Source organism: Photinus pyralis, unplaced genomic scaffold (genome assembly GCF_008802855.1).
Source record: "Photinus pyralis isolate 1611_PpyrPB1 unplaced genomic scaffold, Ppyr1.3 Ppyr1.4_LG7, whole genome shotgun sequence".
NCBI lineage: Eukaryota > Metazoa > Arthropoda > Insecta > Coleoptera > Lampyridae > Photinus > Photinus pyralis.
The window spans coordinates 8,385,270-8,405,773 of record NW_022170738.1 but is presented as its reverse complement, the minus strand read 5'-3'; the positions used below and the strand labels follow the sequence as shown (position 1 = coordinate 8,405,773).

The 20,504-nt window shown below is 36.5% G+C and overlaps 1 protein-coding gene across 1 annotated transcript in view; it reads right to left on the bottom strand.

Moving 5' to 3' along the window:
* The window catches only part of LOC116176864, a 70,111-nt gene that overhangs the window by 24,599 nt on the left and 25,008 nt on the right, over positions 1–20,504 (bottom strand). The window contains exons 3-5 of the mRNA XM_031495673.1: positions 19,575–19,745; positions 19,400–19,517; positions 12,133–12,296 (exon numbers count right to left, since the gene is read on the bottom strand). Coding sequence (XP_031351533.1) covers positions 12,133–12,296; positions 19,400–19,517; positions 19,575–19,745 — 453 coding nt within the window. The remainder of the gene's footprint in view (positions 1–12,132; positions 12,297–19,399; positions 19,518–19,574; positions 19,746–20,504) is intronic.

Genomic DNA, 20,504 nt, shown 5'->3' with positions numbered 1-20,504 from the left:
TAAAAATTAAAGTAGTAGAAAGGTGGTTTCTGTGAGAAAACTGTAAGGGTATTCGCGTTGATACAAGACCTTTAATTAGCGCAGGGTGGTTTTATGGTCGAAGATTAGGGTGTGTTCCATTTTGTGAATCGACCATTCGGGTTGATCCATGGGCGAAGTTAAGTAAAAACAAATAGTTAAAGTTTAAACGAGCGAATTAAGGTTCTGGGGAGACCTTCAATTACAGAGGATAATTTGCTACTGAAAAGCTATTACGGTAAATACGAACAATGTGAGGTGTTTTAAACGCCAGAAATTAAATTCTGTGACAGAATAAGCGAATAATATATTTCGTATGCGATATCTGAGTTCGCAATCCGCTCACCTAATGTAGTGTGGCCATAAAATTTGAACGGCCAATCAAACATCATACAAAGACAAACTAAGAAAGTTCTTAATTGCAAATGCTTTTTACTCTGTTCAGGAATTTATTAATTACAGTAAGGATAACCTGTCATAATTATTAGTTATACATATTTCATATACAGATTCGATTTATGACGATTGTAAGTAGATGTACAATGCATGAAATATATTATTATTATTATTATTATGGTCGGTGTTTCTTGTGAGAACTCAGGTCTAGCCTGGTTAACTAATCGCACGGATTAAAATCAAGTAACGATTAGTGTGTGTGTCTGTGTATGGTGAGGTTATGTAGGGTCCTAAAAAAAATTCATACTTACCAACATACCTATTGATGGGCACAATAGCCAACGCTATCAGGAAAGAGGAAAACAAAACAAAACAAAAAAACTCATTATAATAATTCCTGTAATTTTATTAAATGGAGTTTATTGTGTAAGTGTTTCTTTGGCTTTGCGTTTGGGTTGAATACGAGTGGGTTGTGATAACGTGGTGTGTTTGTGGGAAGAAGGAGTTTTGTGTTTTTTAGCTGTGCTAGGGCGTGTAACTTTATTGGGTGGACCTGTCTTTGTGTGCCTTACTTGTATTTATGGTGTTTCTTTGTTCTTGAGGTTGTACTTGTGTTGTTGCTTGGGTTATTGGTGGAGATATTACAGTGTTTTGTGAGCTAGTAGTGCTGTTTAGGTTTTTGCGTTTGGGTTGTATACGAGTGGGTTGTGATAACGTGGTGTGTTTCTGTGAAGAAGGAGTTATGTGTTTTTTAACTGTGCTACGGCGTGTAACTTTATTGGGTGGACCTGTCTTTGTAGTGCATGTTGCGTTACTTGTATTTATGGTGTTTCTTTGTTCTTGTTTATTATTATTATTATTATTATGGTCGGTGTTTCTTGTGAGAACTCAGGTCTAGCCTGGTTAACTAATCGCACGGATTAAAATCAAGTAACGATTAGTGCCTGTGTCTGTGTCTGGTGAAGTTATGTAGGGTCCTTAAAAAAAAAAAAAAATCACACACGTACATTGGACATCTAGGGATAATGTAATTCGTACTTACCAACATACCTATTGATGGGCACAATAGCCAACGCTATCAGGAAAGAGGAAAACAAAACAAAAAAAAATCATTATAATAATTCCTGTAATTTTATTAAATGGAGTTTATTGTGTAAGTGTTTCTTTGGCTTTGCGTTTGGGTTGAATACGAGTGGGTTGTGATAACGTGATGTGCTTCTGTGAAGAAGGAGTTTTGTGTTTTTTAATTGTATTTATGGTGTTTCTTTGTTCCTGAGGTCGTATTTGTGAGGTTGCTTGGGTTTTTGGTGGAGATATTGCAGTATTTTGTGAGCCTGTGGTGCTGTTAAAGTTTTTGCGCTTCGGTTGTATACGAGTGGGTTGTTTCTGAGAAGAAGGAGTATTGTGTTTTTTTAACTGTGCTAGGGCGTGTAACTTTATTGGATGGACCTGTCTTTGTAGTACATGTTGCGTTACTTGTATTTATGGTGTTTCTTTGTTCTTGAGGTTGTATTTGTGAGGTTGCTTGGGTTATTGATGGAGATATTACAGTATTTTGTGAGCTAGTAGTGCTGTATTGGTTTTTGCGTTTGGGTTGAATACGAGTGGGTTGTGATAACGTGGTGTGCTTCGGTGAAGAAGGAGTTATGTGTTTTTTAATTGTGCTAGGGCGTGTAACTTTGTTGGGTGGACCTGTCTTTGTAGTGCATGTTGCGTTACTTGTATTTATGATGTTTCTTTGTTCTTGAGGTTGTATTTGTGAAGTTGCTTGGGTTTTTGGTGGAGATATTTTAGTATGTTGTGAGCCTGTAGTTCTGTTAAGGTTTTTGCGTTGCTGTTGAATACGAGTGGGTTGTGAAAATGTGGCGTGTTTCTGTGAAGAAGGAGTTATGTGTTTTTTAACTGTGCTAGGGCGTGTAATTTTATTGGGTGGACCTGTCTTTGTAGTGCATGTTGCGTTAGTTGTATTTATGGTGTTTCTTTGTTCTTGAGGTTGTATTTGAGAGGTTGCTTGGGTTTTTGCTGGAGATATTTTAGTATGTTGAGAGCCTGTAGTTCTGTTAAGGTTTTTGCGTTTCGGTTGAATACGAGTGGGTTGTGAAAATGTGGTGTGTTTCTGTGAAGAAGGAGTTTTGTGTTTTTTAAATGTGCTAGGGCGTGTAACTTTATTGGATGGACCTGTCTTTGTAGTGCATGTTGCGTTACTTTTATTTATTGCGTTTGTTTGTTCAGGAAGTTGTGTTTGTGTGGTTGGTTGAGTTAAGGTTGGAAATATTACAGTATGTTGTGTGTCATGTTGTGAGTCTAAAGTGCTGTTTAGGCTTTTGCGTTTGGGTTGAATACTAATGGGTGGTGGTAATGTGGTTTGCTTCAGAGGTGAATCTCTGATTGTAGTATATGTTGTATCATTTGTTGTAGGTAGGTACTTGTTTGTTCGGTAAGTTGTATTTGTGTGTTTTGTTTGGGTTAGAGTTGGAGATATTACAGTATGTTGTGTACCGTGTTGTGAGCGAGTACTGTTGTTTACATGTATACGTTGTGGATCATTTCTGTATGTAGTATCTTGTGTTATGTTTAGAAATTTACGAACAATATGGCATGTGTTGATAATGACTGCTTTTTGTAAATGTTTGTATGTGTTTTTGTCTAAACCTAATAGTTGTAAATTGTGGGGTATTGTCTTTGGTATAACTCCAGTAGCACTAAGAATAATGGGAACTATAACAGTAGATTTCATTCTCCATTGCGTCTTAAGCTCGATAGCTATATCGGTGTATTTGCGGTGTTTTTCTGCATGTGTTTTAGTTAAGTTGTTAGTGTTTGGGATGGCAATGTCTATAATACAAATGGATTTTTGTGTTTTATCTATAAGTGTAATGTCTGGTCTATTATTGTGGATAGTTTTGTCTGTGAGTAGTGTCCTGTCCCAATATAATTTGTGTGTGTTGTTTTCAAGTATTATCTGTGGCGTGTATTTGTAATATGGTGTCTTATCTGTTATGAGATTGTGTTTAAGTGCTAATTTTTGATGTATGATTTTAGCTACCTGATCGTGTCGATGTTTGTATTCAGTTTGTGCAAGTCGTGTGCATGATGCCGATATTATATGTTGGATTGTTTCTGATGTTTGTGAACAAAGTCGACAAGAATCATTTGTCACTGTTTTATCTTTATGTATGTGTTTTTTATAGTTGCGTGTGTTAATGACCTGGTCTTGTATTGCTAACATGAAACCCTCAGTCTCCATGAAGACATCACATTCAGACAACCAACTGTGCGTTGCTATAGAGTCAACACAATCCTGGCCAACCTCTTGTGGAAATCGTCCATGTAAAGGCTTTTGGTTCCATGTCTGTATATTATTTGTGATGTATGTAAGTTTGGATGTGGGTGGGAGTACATTAGTTTCGTGTAGGTTAAGTGGTGTGTAAGATTTGTCTGCATATGTTACTGTTTTGTGTAAGACTGAAGTATCTGATTTGTTATAAAAGTATTGTCGTAATTATTATTATTATTATTATTATTATTATTATTATAAAGGTGCCTTTCATTACAAGAGACCTTCCCTTTTCAAGAGTTGGATCAATCATTTAGAACAATCAGCACTTCGAAATTGAAGCAGAGAACGAGCGGATACAGAGTGTCTGCGGTGACGTTGGACATGCGCTGTATTCTTTACTACATTTTGTATAAATTCGTTTCTAAGAAAATTAAGAAAACGATCTTCAACCTACGAATAACCTAATGTCCAACGCTACTGAATTACTATTATGAATTCTACCGTAGACATTTTAAATAAATAAAAAAAGTTCATACCAAGAATCGAACCCGAGCCGCCTGGGTGCAAATCGGGTATCATTTCTTAAAAAAGTAAAAATTTCAGAGAAGCGCCTTCGCTAATTAAATTTTTGTACGGACTGCACGTGAGTCGTATTCCAAATTCCAACGCGCATGTGTTAATGACCCTTAATCTCTATAGTACTTACCCGATTATCTGTGGTATCCTTAATCTAAGGAAAGCTGACACCGTAAATAAACTTTTTTAAGGTTTGAATTTATTAAACTTGACCATTAATTTTAAAACACCCTGTAGAAGGGCGATCAAAATTTAAATGATTCGCATGTACCATCACGTCAGTATTGTTGATTTTGAAAGACTTTTTGAAATTCAAGTCAACAGAGCCATAAGTACAAGGCGCTAAAGAAAAGCAGTCAAACGCTAACAATTTTGAATAACTTGAAAATCATGTTAATATTTTCTTTCGATAGATCATGAAAAACTATGTTGATGTGTTGACGAAATATATTAATATTTATCACTTAATAAGTGACAGTATGTGTTGTCATCAATATTTGGCGTATTACTCAATTAAATTCGAATACCAAAAGTCAACAGGATTGCAGGGTGTTAGAGATTGATTTTTTTTATATCAGTTGAAATGCATGTAAGTAGGTTACATAAAATTGAATAAATAATCATCCAGCTTTTAATTAATTACATCCAACTTGATGAATAACTTTGGAATCCTTCTTAGAATGTAGACTAGGTAAGGGTATTTCTTTTACTTAATTACGTAAAAGCTATATGCCGTTGATAATTAGCTCTGATATTATCTGCAATTTTCAGGTGTCTGAAAAATAAATGGTTCGGTATTTATTAAAAATTAAAATTTTCCGGTTAGGTATGCGTGTTAAATCCCTTGCTTACAAATCCATTCAGTTGTAAACTTTGTTTAATAATTATAGAATTCCATTTTTGGGAGGACTCCCAAAAGTTGCGCCTAAATAATGTGATTGTATAATAACCGATAATATGACGTTAATTAAATTTGAAAGTAATGTATAAAACCAAAAATTCAATTAAGTGGCCTTTGTGTTAGTAATTTATAGATGGACGCTGTTCATTAGAACAACAGTATACAAAGGTACGTACGTACGTTAAAATATTAGTTAACATTTGAGTGCACCCTGATCCACGTCAGTGTTAATTGAATCGGTTCAATTTTAGGATAAAATTTCGTTGCCTTCAATTTCTGTTATATCTACAAAACGCATTATATATTTGGTTAGCTTCACTAACCGCGTAAAACACCACGTTTATCCTACCCTCTAAGTTACCCTAGGGTAGTAATTTCCACAACTTTTGCAACCCACGCTATAAATTAATAGCCGTTATCCAAATAAGTAATGGAAACGGGGACGCGATACAATACTATTTGATATTATTCGGTATTATATACTTTTGCGTTGCTTGATTTTTGGAAACAATAATCATGGGCGCCACAATCGCTTGCATCTGAAACATATTCCCCTGCCTCTACTCTAGGTTTATTCCTGCAAAATACTTGCATTTGTCACAATAATCGGCGAAGAATTACGGTGGTAAGAATCAATATTTACTCAGGATGTGCCTTCATCATTTAGGTTAAGATTGAAATATAAGTTCACTAAATTGTTATATTCACCCCTTTATTAAAACTCAATAAAATATGCGCCACAACCCAAAAATTTAAGTTTTTTAACTTCATTAACAACCAATCTATGTATTAGTCAACGATCGTTCATCGTCACTATGTTTCCAGTGTACTTGACTGAAAATTCAGCGCTTGGTTGGCAAAGTACAAAGTTAAATTTGTTAGTCATTTTCATAGATAGTACTGTATGGAATAATGGCATTGAGTAATATTGTATACCTAATTCGCCCATCTGTGCTTTCTAAGATATAATTTACTACATCATTTTCCAGTTTGAACGGTGGGATGCCCTAACACATATTTGCCGTACTTGTTAACATACGGATACAGACAGGTAAAGGCCATTGTTATCGACAATTTTAATTATATGCTGCGTAAAAGTAGGTTCGTATAAGTGAATCGTTTCTTGACAATCGCGTGAAAGGGCGAAATAACTTCCTTCACAAATCTACAATTGGATTATTTCTAACCATTTTTTAGAAATTCACAAAATAAATTTCATTTCGTAATGTTAGCGCGACTGGGCCATTATTTTTATGATCGGCGTAAATAAAAGCCATGCCTTACCCCATACTTAACAACAATGCGTACATTGACTGCCGAAGTTCCTATTTTTTACAAATACGAATTAAATTTGTTTAAATGAAAAAACTTCGCCAATGTAACGCGCACTGCAAAATAGATGCAGTTTGTAATTAGGTCTCTGTATCTAAAATTAAATGTTTTTGCAAAAATTAGATTGAAGAATTTTGTGGTTTTGCTTTGCATTACGCAATACCACGCAGTGCTACCGTCGCTAGGCTGTCCAAACCTACCGGGTGATTCATTAGAAGTGAGGACAATTTGAATTTACCGCAAATCAAAAAAATTATGAAGTTGGTACTAACTGATGATCATTGATTTAATTGCAGTGGTGTATCATCATGCTTTCAGTAAATCGTTTACTTATTTATAATCTACAAATACTGCTTTTGTTTTACCACAAATTATAAACTAACACTAGACACAGTCACGTTTCTTACATACTTTAGTGCATCAACCCTAAAAATTGTTCAAAATGGAAAAAATAATAAACCGCAAATGGTACACAACAATTAACGGCGACACTGGTTTCTTAAATGACAGTCATGACAGAAAAAAATTACTAACGAAATTCAAACCGTCAATCTAATAATGCAAAAAATACTAAAACCTTACGCGCGAAATTCAAGCGATCATCACTTCTAATGAATCACCCGGTAGGTCCAAATTACAGGAACCTAACTACACGAAATTTTGATTATCTGCGCAAGATAACCAATCTGTTAAGCAGTATCACTTCATTTAAATCAGCTCAACCGGTAGCAGAGCGACTAGGATGGCCTAAGAAAGCCAGACGCTGGTTTTTTTGCAACTTTCTGGTCCAGAAAGTACCATCGAACTAAAGTATCTCCAGTTTCCGTTTCCTATTTTTTACCTGGATGCGCAAATTCAAATAATTACACAATGTGCAGATAGGCTGAATTTTAACGCCATATTTTTAAAATTTAAATTGACCAGTGCGTTAAGGGGTCCCTTTATTTTTACATCTTTAGACAGCTGAAGGGTTGCGATTCGTTTGTTATATGGTACATAAATTCAAAACCGAATAATTTTTGTTAGCATGGTACCACCCCTGGAACGTGTGACTTGCCCCTCGTGCGGGAAATGCGTGCATAAAGATGAAGTTCGAGTTATCAAATTCGGCAGATTGGCTGAATTTTATAATCTAAGTATGGGCAGATTACCGGGGGAAGAGTGCAGAGTGGGGTCAACCTGAAATTCATGGTATAGAAAAATAAAGGAAACTAAATTTGCTACAAAATCGGTTTAAACAGCTATTTCGTCAGAAGATTAGTTTGAGATCTCAAGGACGATGAAAATCAATTTCTTCGGCAATGGTGATACCTGAGATGAGTTGGAGTCATCATAATAATCTTGATCTAATTGTGTGGAAACTTTAGTAGTCTCAATCCTCAAGTGATAATACATTGGAACACTTAAATGGGAATAGGTTCGTAAACTGAAACTCTAATTAGTAATAAATAATCCCATGAATTTAACAAAGTCTCGTTAAAATACGCATAACAATTGGAAAAATCGTCGAGATCTCGAGTTACCTGTGCAGTGGAAAGTTCCCTTAGGGAAACTCAGTGTCCTTTGTATGTGCAGTTTCTTTACGATCAATGGAAAAATCCCTACACAGATGTCGAATTCGTCCCAGATTAATAATAGATTCCAATTCACTCATTCGGCAATCGCAGCATTCTACTGGGTCATAGATCTCGGTGAGTGAGTTCCTACTTGCAATGTCGATTAAAGTTGACAGACTTACACGAGGTGTTTCAGAAAGTTTATTGCGATTTTATTGCTTTTAATTGCCGTAACTATCAGTGATAATTGGTTTATTCAAGAACCGCCCCGAATTCTCCAAAATTTAATTTCAGAATGTTTTTTTATTAAGAAAAATTTAGGAAAAATAGAAAAGTGCAGGACATAGCAAATGTTTTATAAGGTTAAAAGAAAAATTGTATTGGGATTGGATGTTTGACAGGAATATAATTGATAGTTCCGGGTATGCAAAATGACCAGGAGTTTTTAGAAAAGCCTAAATTTAATTTTGGGAAGAGTGCTTCCTCTAATGCCTTTAGCCTTGGAAAGATTTGGTTTCGAATTCACTAGTAGAGGAAATACCGCTTAATAGTGAAAGTGAACGGGACTAAAATGCGATAGAATGAAGCGCTTTCAGATAAGAGGCGAGTGTGCAATAAGATAAGAATTTTCTGTTATACCCTTACATGTATGAAAAATGTGACCGAACTTGGCTGCGTCGAGTCCGTTTCGGTTTTGGATTTGGGGACTACAATGGGAAAAATTGAGTGAGAACCTTCAAGGCGAACCTATGTCAGATATGCGCGGCAATTTAGATCGCGTAACATTTATTCTCAACGGAAAGTTTCAAAACGAATCCGTATAATCGAGGTATACGGACGATTTAACCGCTGCGTAATCAATGGTACATGAGATTTTTATTGTGCAAGTTGAAGTTAATTGCCGAATTACAAGGGAAAACTGTGGCGCCAATTGGATGAAATTATTGGCGGGTGTGCTTTTAATTTCATTGCGAGTTGTCATCACGAGTAAACGTAATATAAACTATAAAGTGGCGTATTTACGTGAGCGAACAATTTCGTTTTGTTACATTATTAATTGCTCAGAGTGATCGCGATTCAATAGATTTTTTCCTCGAAAGCATTGTGACAATAGGGGACGTAGCTTCGACTGAGGCGGATGGGTTGCTTCACCTTACCATGTTACAGCGGCAACCCTGTTGAAAAAGAAGCGTTGCAATAGAGAGCATAACCTATTGTTAAAAGTACAGAACGTTTCATTTCGTTTATACTTGTAGCGGCTAGTTACGATAAAGTAACACGTGCATTACCAAAGTTCTGCACCTCTCGTTTTTATACGGGGCAATAATAAGATTCTAGATTAAACGGCAACCGGTAAAAAGATCAAAGACGATTAATGAATGCTTTTGTTTGCTGTTAAAACCCAAAAGGCGCTATCAGACAGGGCGGGATCTGCAGTCTGTGATATCTGTACCTGTAAAAGTACGGTTTCATTGTCGCCGGTAAACGCCGGCGCCGCTTGTAGGAGCAGCCGGCACCCGCCTTGTACTCCTAACTGGTATTTGGAAAGCAGCTGCTTTACGACGAGCTACTCGATGGGTTCGCACGGACCAACGAAAACAGTCTGCGTGACTGCTGCCTTTCCCTTGTATCGGTTTTATCGGCGATAATTGTGGTAGCGGTAGAAGGACCGGGAGCGGTGCGAAAGCGCATGAAGCTGGAAAAAGTCCATATATTCACACCAACGCGATTCTGCGGTAACCTAGAGGCAATTTCTGATTGTAGGAGTCATGACACCATTTGACGTCCAAATGAAATATTCCTCGTCTGACGAAGAAGCACTTCTTTTTGTTGCCGTAGCAGAAGAGAAACGAGACAGGTTATAATATTTTTCGAACAAAAAGAGGCAAACAATAAAAATTAAGAGCAGCGGAAGCAGTGCGAAAGTGGTGAAAATTTTGCACGAAGCGTCAAGGAAGTAAAACGTTGCAGTACCGCATTTGATGTAGCAACTGAAGGTCTTGGTCTGGAACGTGCGGTCTATCTGGCAGGTACAAAACAAAATTTTAACTATCAAATTTCGAGAAATCTGAAGCCCTTTAAAAGAGTTGTCAAATCTACCAGGTGCAATTATTATTGCACAAAGCGTTCAACCGTCCAATTTTCCTACTGCTACCTTTCAAAATGAGAAAATTGATTAATCGAATTTGGAGATCGATAAACGTAAGTTATTTGTATTTTTTGCATTGTGCCACAACAGTGTAGTCGGCCATTTTAGGGATTTTGGATAACAATTTTTACTCAGAGTAATCTTAACATTCCTGAAGAAGTCGACCCACGGAAGTTCATTCCGGAACAGATTTGTATATCTTTTATGAATTCTTTTGGATAAGAAAATGTACTAAGCGTTGGATTAATTGCATTTATTTTGTATTTGTTGGATTATTACATGTACACTATTTTAAATCACGAAAAATTCAAAGAAAAGTGGGGTTGGAGCGATATTATTGTCATCAATATATTCATTTATAAATGACTATTTATTTCAGAGTGATCAAACCAGAGCATCAAGTTTTGATTTTCGGATTATGAGGAGTCATTAACTGATCTAGCCATGGATTTACTATTTCGTTACAAAAAATTAATGGTTACGGTAAAATGTTTACCAGTGTCGTAAAGATTAATTATCTCTTATGCATGTGGGAACTTCATCCCCTGTAAATGTAACTAAGCCATTACAAGTGCATTCATAAATGATTTCAAATTTTATTCAATTTCAAACGAGTACCGAGAATTGATTTCCGCGCTAAAATAATAATCAATGCAGAGTTGTGTTCGTTTTCTTGTTTGATGATTAAAAAGCCTGAGCTGTTAGACACGATCCAGGTGCGTGCAAAACGCGTGAAGTACTGACAAATTGGAATAGATTGAATATTTTATAATGATAAGTACTGAGCTGGGATGCAGCAATTAGAAAGCAGTAGACGATTCCAAGCAAAAGAAGCCAACAAAAATCACGAGAACTACATTTGTAATTCCGAGTAGAACGAATTACATTCATAAGAAGCGGGTGAAATTCCAACCACACTTGCAATCTTAAAGTGGGTGTGACGTAGGTATATTAGCAACCCCCTCATCCAAATTTACGCTCGTGCTTATATTTTACGTTAAACCTACTGTATCCTAGTGCCATTCGCAAAACCGTCCTTATTTGACTACTCTCGTAAATCTGAAGCACGTTAGTGAAGAAAATGACCTCCACCTTTTGCACCCGACCGAGCAATGGCGCACGGTTTACTGGAGTTTCCATTACCTCTACCAAACTTGAATTGAATACAAAATCAAAGGATTCGCAATTGAGAGGCTACGCTCTTATTTTCTGATTTCGACGGGACGTTTAAAACATAATCCCAAGCATTTTTTTCGCAGTCGTAATCGATTCGACACGAAAAACTACAATACCAATTACGAGCTAATATTCGATTATTCGCAAATTGAAATGGATCCCTAGCAGAAATAAATTAATCTGGTTATGTGACCGTGCAAAAAAATTCCCGCGGCTTTTGTAATATTGAATGGAAAATTAGGTCGTGCTGGACATAATTTATAATTGTTTTGAGCAAAGCGCGGCAAGATAAATTTTCGAACAATGCGTTATGGGCCGCAGGAGATAAATTATAAATGATTGCAGAAGGGTAAAATGTTAGTCGTTAATTAAATATAAAATATTCATGTACATTTCTATAATTTTGCACGTTACTGTATTTTTATGTATGCGGAAATTACAGCATTATCGGCGTATTGTGGAGTGGAACGTTGCGCGAATTTAAATTAAGTCACGATCCCATGATTAATTATAACAAATTTAATCTTTGGCGATAAATAAATTACCTTATCGCTTAAGGAAGTGTGACATCAATATTTTTGGACAGTTCGTTTAAAATTGCGTGATGAGATAGGTCTAGATTTTGGTTGAATTAAGATTGATTTCGCACTTGTTGCCAAACAACCCCTTGAAGTATCAGAAACTTTTATGAATGCTCTAAAGTTTTCGTCCAAATTAAAAGCTTAGAAAATGGTGTTAAAATACTCACCAGGATAATATACAGCTTCCTTTCGTACTGTATAGTTAGCTTTGGGAATTCGAAGCTCGCAGGAGAATTCTTCCGGAGAAATGAGAGCGGGAATATTAGCTCTTGCCTTGATGTCAAACAAGCCATCCCTTTCTTCAACTGTCACCAACGATCCATTAACTTCACTGAAAACAAGAATGGTACGCTTTTATTGCCATATATTAAATCTTGCGAATGATTAAAATATTTCCTTATTCGTGTTCGGTGGGACTCTCGCAAGGAGTTGGAATGTTTTATTATGAGTTGAAGTCCCTTTCACGCAATGCTTGCTAATAAAGCTATTAAGTGCGCGCTTTGCATAATTATTCGAGAGCAATTTGTACAGGTCAACGGCGACTCGAGAGGACCTTTTATCGGAATATTAATTGGTTCAGAATCAATTCCTTTTAAAATGTGGTTCTACGTTTAGAACTAAATTAAAAATGAGATCAAAGTTTAGACTATGTTCACTGTACTGCAGTGCTAAATATAGGGAGCAACATAGTGTAACGGGTGGAGTAATGGCCGGTCGAAATTTTGCAAATTTTTCGGATATCGCTTTGGATTTGTACTAAAATTGGATAAACCTTTCTTCCTTTTGGGGATAAAATTTTTTTCGCTTTGTAACTATTGTAGTATGACATCATGTTGGGTTCATTGTATTAAACTTCCTTGTGCCGCGATTCGCAATAAATGGGATCACAGAAAATTCTCAGTGCAAAACAGGATGCAGATAACGAATAAATATCGGATTTCTTTAGATAAGTTTTTTTATCATTGAGTCACCAGCCAAGCTTGGGAAAGCTGGTTCTGCAAACGCTGAAAAAATTAGTTGATAAGTATTCCCCAGTTAATTGGTTTAGATGGAGGCCATTGTATGAGAAGCACCAGTAATAAAAAAGATCAGCCATTTTGCAACGATTAAGGGGCGTGAATATGTTAGGAGAGAGTTAAGAGGAAAAAATTTTTAAAAAAAATTGGTACTGCATAGCCGGGCCGAAGAGATCGTAAATTTTCAATCGCGTGCATTAAGCACCAAATAAGTGATTCCGTTTAAGTGACGGTCGATATTAGTCCGAGTTTAAGTACAGTTTTGCACCATTAGTTAAAACGTGAAATTTCCATTGTGTAAATTTCACGCCCGAAGAGAAAAAGTAAATCGCGGAATCTTAGTTAAAAATTTGTCAAGCGTATTGTGCTAGGAAATCATCCACATAGTGTTGAAATTAAAATTAGACGTGGACATTACGTATCAAATATAAAGCGCTAAGTAAATTCGAGCGATAATAGCTGTGTGATATGAACCCTTGTTCTTAAAGGAAAATAATGCGAGCGCATCTTTGGCATCTATCCGACGGAACAAATTTGAACGTTTCACCCATTTGCCGTTGTGTTAAAATTTACTATTGTGCCTCCTTGGAATATAACCATCAAAGTTTTTTAAGTGTGGATAGCCGTTTTCATCAAAGTAATGTGCTTTAAAAGTTCAATGTAATAGTTTGTTATGAAAAAACTTCTTTAAATCGACCAAAAATCAGGCAAATTAATTCACGAACTTACGCAAATTAAGGTGTTCACATCAATAAAATTTCACTGTGGGATTATACCTACAAAACTACATGTTTTTGGAAAATCTCGTCTACCTTCTACAAGGAAAATAACCTACTCAACAGCGAGCCAAGGATTTTTCAACTGTAATCATCAGCTATATAAAAAAGAAAAAAAAGGAAAACAATCGACGACGTAAAGTTGGCATTCCAAAAGTTGCAGTCTACCCCATCCATCAATCAACTAGCATGTAAAGGGCTTCCCAATCTTCATCGAAGTCCTGGATTTTTAAAGGTTAGTCTATTTGGAATATTTTCATTGTAATAAAAATAAAGTCAATTTGTGTGTATTTATATGTTTTATGATATGTTTTAATCGATTGTTTAGTGAATCAATTTCCTTAAAGAAGGTAATTAATTATATTTGAAATAGTGGAATTCGTGTCAAGGAAAATGTAGTCTAAAAAATAATAGTCACCTCTTCAAGGGAGAGAACATATTGTGAGTTGGCCAACAGAACTAATAATATTCAAATTTTTTGATAACTTAATAAGGTTTTAGTCATAGTTCCCAATTTTTATAATATTGATTGTAAAGATCGCAATTTTCTGGAATGCATTGGATTTTGCATTAAAATAAATGAATGAAATTATGGCCATTGAGTTGATGATTTTTCAACGAGAAGTTAGATGAGAAGTAGAGTAATTAACACCAGTAAAAAGTGAATTAGATACCTGATTTTTCGATGGAAGTAAGACAGTAGAAATTTTGTATGTAAGTATTTGAGCTAGTCGGAAGCGAGGTAAAGATTTTGTGATTTTATTAATAATTAGTGAATTTTGGTGAGATAAGCTATCCAAAAGGGTTGATGAGGTGAGAGAGGAGAGAAGGGAGAAGCGGGTACGTGTACCTGAGGTGGTTGTGTTTATCCGTAAAAAGAAAGCACCGACACAATAGACAGATAGGTATCGTTGTGTAAACAAGGTCCTGTAGACCTTATTTCAGTGAAATAAATAAGTAGACGTTAGTAGTAAAACTTATAATTTTTTATATTTTCTTTTATATTTTTATTATAATTTTTTTTTTAATTTTTTTTTTTTTCGGTACAAGAGGTTGGTTTATTTTAGATACTTGAATTTGTTATCTCAGTGTCTACTGTTCCTTTTTGAATTGTCGATATGTACGTAATATTGATCACTGTGTTCTTATCGCTGTTAAGAAAAGCAGGTACGAGAAAGAGCGTTTTACTTTTCAACATAGTCTCCACTTAGCTCGATACATTTAATCCACCATTTTTTTTTTGTAATTTCTTTATTCCTTGCAAATAATAGGTTTTCTCAACTCCCCTGGCGTTTGTTTCAGTGATGACCTCTTCATTCGACCCAAATCTCCCCGCCCAGCCAATTCTTGAGGTTTGGAAATAGTCTGAGGGGACTATTCTGGTGAATATGATGGATGGGGTAGCAGTTCGTAGACAAATTTATGGAATTTTGTCTTGGTGAGTAGTGTGTAGACGTGTGCGCACCCGTGCATTGTCTTGATGGAACAGCACTTTTTTATTTGCCAGATGCGGTCGTTTCTGCTTCAAATCAATATTGAATCTGTCTAAAAGCTCTGTATAACATTTGCCGGTAACCCTTTTGAAGATAGTCGTTATGAATAATGACACCGAGTGTATCCCAAAACACTACGGCCATGACGTTGTTGGCCTTGATTTTTTTATGCACGTTTACTCGAAGAAACCACTGTCTTGAGAGCTGCTTGGTCTCTGGTGTTGTATGATGAGTGCATGTTTGCTCTACAGGTAACAAAATGGTCCAAAGGCTAGTTCGGATAGCATCTGAACATCGGCAAATATTTCTTTGAAATGGTCACACGGTTGCGCTTATGGTCAAGTGTGAGAAATCGCGGCATCCGTCGCGGGGAGCTTCTTCATGTCCCTATACTATTTACTGAGCTTTGCCTTGGTTCCGGTGATGGTTTTTTAATGCAAAAATAATACTTAACCGTTTTCGTTAAATCCACGAGGTTGCCCTCTGTGACTAGCTGTCAAACAAACTAAATAGTGTAGTTTGCTCACAATTGTCCACATTTCACGGGAACTGTGTTGCATTTACCTGCGCGGGAAATTAAGAAAATCAAACTATCCTCGTGGTGGTGGTGGTGGAAGTGGTATATCCTTAAATACGAGACAACGACTAAACGCAGGTGCTGCTGCTGAATGTTCGCGACGGCTGAAAAGCGTGTGCATCTATTCGAGCTAACTCTCGGGTAGTCAGCCCTATTTGCTTTTTTGAAGACGCAGTTAGTCATTTTTTTAAATAATAAATCTGTGCGGAAGCAAGTTGATGCCCGTTAAGAGAAAAAGTGTCGACTTAAAAAAAGAAGCAGCGAAGTATAAGGCCATCTGATAAGGTTCTATTCGTATTAAAAGTGAAAAGTTTCTACCGTCCGAAGAGCCACCGAAAATTTTGCCATTTTATTCATCAAGCCAGTTTTGTTTGTCATTATATAAAGAAGAAGTGTTAGCTAAAGCTATCAGCGAGTTTTTAAGTAAGTAATTTAAGATTTATTATTTTATTTGTCGACCGTGGGACGCTTTGATCAGGGACAGACATCAACTCCTTGGAGACAAGTTATCTGGAACCGGGGAGGGGGGGAATGGGCTCTGAACCCAGTTGTGGAAGAAAGGGGGTAGCTACAATAAGTATCTGGTGCGCATATGTGCTGCCCAGGTCGAGTTCTCCTGCGAATAGATAGATCCGTTAAACAAACAGTCTTACACATCTGCATCTCTTTTATCTACCCTCACAACAAAATTCTTGTTTCGCTACTAACTCCGCCAACTGTTCAATTTATTTTACGAGGAAGCATGTTGTGTACTGTAAAATCGCTAATCTGCCCCTTGCGTTTCCCCCGTAAACGCGCCACTGTTATAGATGTGGTAAGACCGGGGTTACTCATATGATAAGTACCAAATATGTGGGCAACGACCGCCGGAACAATTCCGGAACAATTGTTTTTCTAGTATACAAACAGTCACGTCAATCATTTCAGGTAGCCGCCCACTGCAAAACTTGTAGCCTGTGAGGTGTACACAAATTATGCTAAGAAAAAGACTTAAGTTTTGCAGTGGGTAGCTGACTGCGACTGTTTTTATACTAGACGACGTCTAGTAAGCAGTTTTAGTTTCAACCCGGCAACTAGATTTGAAGAATTATAAGATCGTTATCGGCACGGTTTAGGTTTTGTTCTAACTAATGTTAGGAGCCATGTGCCTATTTAAATGTAATCATTTTAGATAAAACGTTTGGAGGCATTTAGGTGGAACGCTCATTGTTGTGGGAGGTTTTAGTTAGCAGATTTTACAACTTTTTAGATTTAAATATGCAACTTGTCTACAACAAAAAATGAAAAAGGAGTCAATAGTAATAGAACCACCAAGAAAGACTAAGGGAATAATCCATTATATGAGATGCCAACAATATGTGCATTCTAAAACTTATTGCACCAGGCCATTCGCCTGCAGGAAATGTGGCGGATAACACAAAACTGAATAAAAATGTTAATCAATCAAGTGTTCAAATTGTTCTTCATTGATCTATTAAAATTTGTTATGTTTCTATATCGACAAAGGTGTGCACCTCAAGGATATCTAATAAAAAATATATGTTCCCCCTGACGGTTGATTGATTTTGAAAATGAGGAGGGGGGATGAACACACGTTCTACCCTTTATGGTATTATAATGAAATGGCTCAGCGAAATGAACTGGTTTGTACCGCGGGTGACCCAGTAAGACTGTTCCTCGGCCATATCTCGGGAACCGTTCGTCGTATGACTTAGGGGTAAAAAAAATTATTGGGTAAATCGGGTACGAAGATTCGCTGGAACGGCCATCTTAAATTTTAAAATTGTATTTTCTTTCAATTTCGCATAATACACTAAACATTCTTTTTTTACATTTTAAATACAACCAGTTTATCTATCAATTTCGTCAAAACAAAAACTCAGTTATTTCAAAAACAAAGATGGCGTGGGGCGTTCAATTGTTTTTGCAGTAGCTTTAACTTCTTAACCGTTTGACCGATTGAAACAAATTTGATATCGTTGAAAAGAGCATTCCTTGGGCAATAAGAAACAACCAAATATGGTTAATTCAGTTGAATCCTTCTCCGCGAGGGGGCTAGTTTTGTTCTCTTTAAAAATGTGAAAAAAGAATATTTTAGAACTTGAAAATATTTTCCAGCGATTCTTCGTAACCGATTTACCCAATAATTTTTTTTACCCCTAAGTCATACGACGAACGGTTCCCGAGATATGGCCGAGGAAGGCTCTAATTTCTGACTCCTTATCAAACGAGGGAATGGGGGGGGGGGCTAGTTTTATCCTTCATGGTACTCTAATGAAAAGTCTCTCAACGAAAGGAATCAATTTCTATCAACCATAGCCATAGCCTCATCCTCGACTCCTTATCGTTATCGGATATAAATAATTCCCCTCAAGAACAGATAGTCGGAGGATGGTACTGACGAAGGGCGATTGGGACGTCTGGAAGAAGTATATCTATTGGTGATGTCAAAACTTTACCCGCGAATATCTCGAAAACGCTTTGTCTAGACGAGATAGATCTATTGGTGAAGTCTCCCCCTAAATCATGTACCAAGAAAGAAAACATCGATAAATATAGCATGCTACTACCTTATAACGCAACCATTTACTAAGCTATTTCGGTTTTACAAAATGCGCTTTATCTGCACAAATGTTGTGACATGTTCTGAAGTTTTCATGGCTATAATTCCAAAACTTGTGGAGCTCTTCTGTAAAACGGCCTTTGCTAACCGTATGTGTGAATATCTTATAATATAAGCGAGTTGTGGTGCCGTGGTGCCCACTACTGATTTTCATTTGGGATATGATTCAGTACGGTTCGCATCCGTGCACGCGTTTCCATAATTTGCAAAATTTCTGTGTCGTTAAATGATCGAATGGCACGAGTAGAAGCGTCTTTATCTCAACGTGTACAGATAATAACCCAAACTCTCCATCTCTACCCGAAAACGAAAGACAAAGTGCGAAGATAATGTAGGTACACCCGTTTTTATCAATCGCTTAATCGCACAAATTCCAGTTAGAAGAAATGTATGGAGTACCTATGGAGGAAGGGTATGGAGATTTTAAGGTTTTAAGGGTTTATTCAAAACGATATGATTGTGGCGGGCTCTGTGACGTAATAAGCCCGACCAATCAGCTCGTAGAACTTTCGCGATGCAGTTAAAACATGCCTCTTAAAACGTCAAATCCGACAAACGTCAGACCCTCGCACAAGGTTGCCGGCTCACTTCTACGTGATTGGTTATTATAGGTTTGTGACGTATTTAGACTGAAGCGTTTCAAATTCAGACTAAAAACGCAGATTTTCAATAATTTATTTTGCGTTTACTTTACTCGCAGATAAAAATTGAGGCCACACGGGCCTTTTTATTTTTAATTTACTTTGTAGATCAGAAATAAAAAATTAAGCCGGGATGCCCCCATATGAAAGGAGTAAAAACCTATCGCAAAACAAATTGTGTAGCGCACTACAGCGAATAACTATTGCATTACGTTACGTATGATACTTTACCATTGATCAAAATTACATGGGAAGGCATCTATTCACTAAACATTATAAGAAATAAAAATGAATTAAAACTCTCCTACCTGCTACCCATAAGCAAGCTCATATCCGGTTTCGGAAATACCCCTTCCGCCGAGCAGAGAACTTGCAGAACTTCCTCACCTATTCGCTCCTGACGTAAATCGAGATTCTTTTCTGGAACTAAAATTCCCCTTTTATATTTAATTTATCGCACAACTTTCCCAATAATTAACTTACCGAAGACCAGCATACTTTTCGTACGTCGGTCCTCATTGTTAAACGAGGATACAAGGCATGTGTAGTCCCCTGACAAATCTGGGCCCGGTTTTGTGATATGAAGGGCCCTGTGCTTGCTATTCTTATCTTGACTGACGGAATATTCCAAGTTAAGACGCCCTTTGAGGATACCTAAAAATAACATTATTAGGAAAACTTGTGCAAAAAGAAACTTCGCGTCGTTCATTTCAAAATTTTTTTTTACTGAACCTAATTCTAAAACTGAATAATTACTAAGTCGGACCATTGTGTGCGATTGGGGACACGGGAGCGATCCGATTAAGTGCTTTGCGTATTGATAAAAGGTTAGTAAAGGGCTTTGTTTGAATTTTAATTAAGGGTTTCGGGTTCCAATACGTTGTTTCAGGCCACTTACACAAAATGCAGTTGTATACCTTCCTAATCTCTAGATTAAATTCGTGACTTTTGGCTTTGAGGTTCTCACGTGAATCCTAAAATATTTACCTACCTTTCACGTTAGTAGTACAAAAATAACTGTAGAATGGGGATACCCATGCATGTAATCAACCGAATTCTAGTTTTTGATCAATAGAATCAATTAACTTATGTTTTTTTCTGGAAAAATATCTGATTGTTTTGTATGCCAGTTGTAATAGCGGAGTCACTTGTATTTGGCAGCATCTCGAAACTTACGAAAGCCGAGTTTAATAATTAATCCGTTGTTATTTATGCATCTCGCACGTATTTTTACCATATATTTTGCTTTTGTTAAATAATTTACGTGATAGTTCTGTTTTAATTTGTGGGTACTTTTATTACTTGTGTTGAAAAGATGATTTAATTTAATAGCGATAAGAATGCATTTTAACGGACAAAAAACTGTCTGTTTTTCGTAGACAATTGTTATCTGAGATATTCTGCGTAAAATGT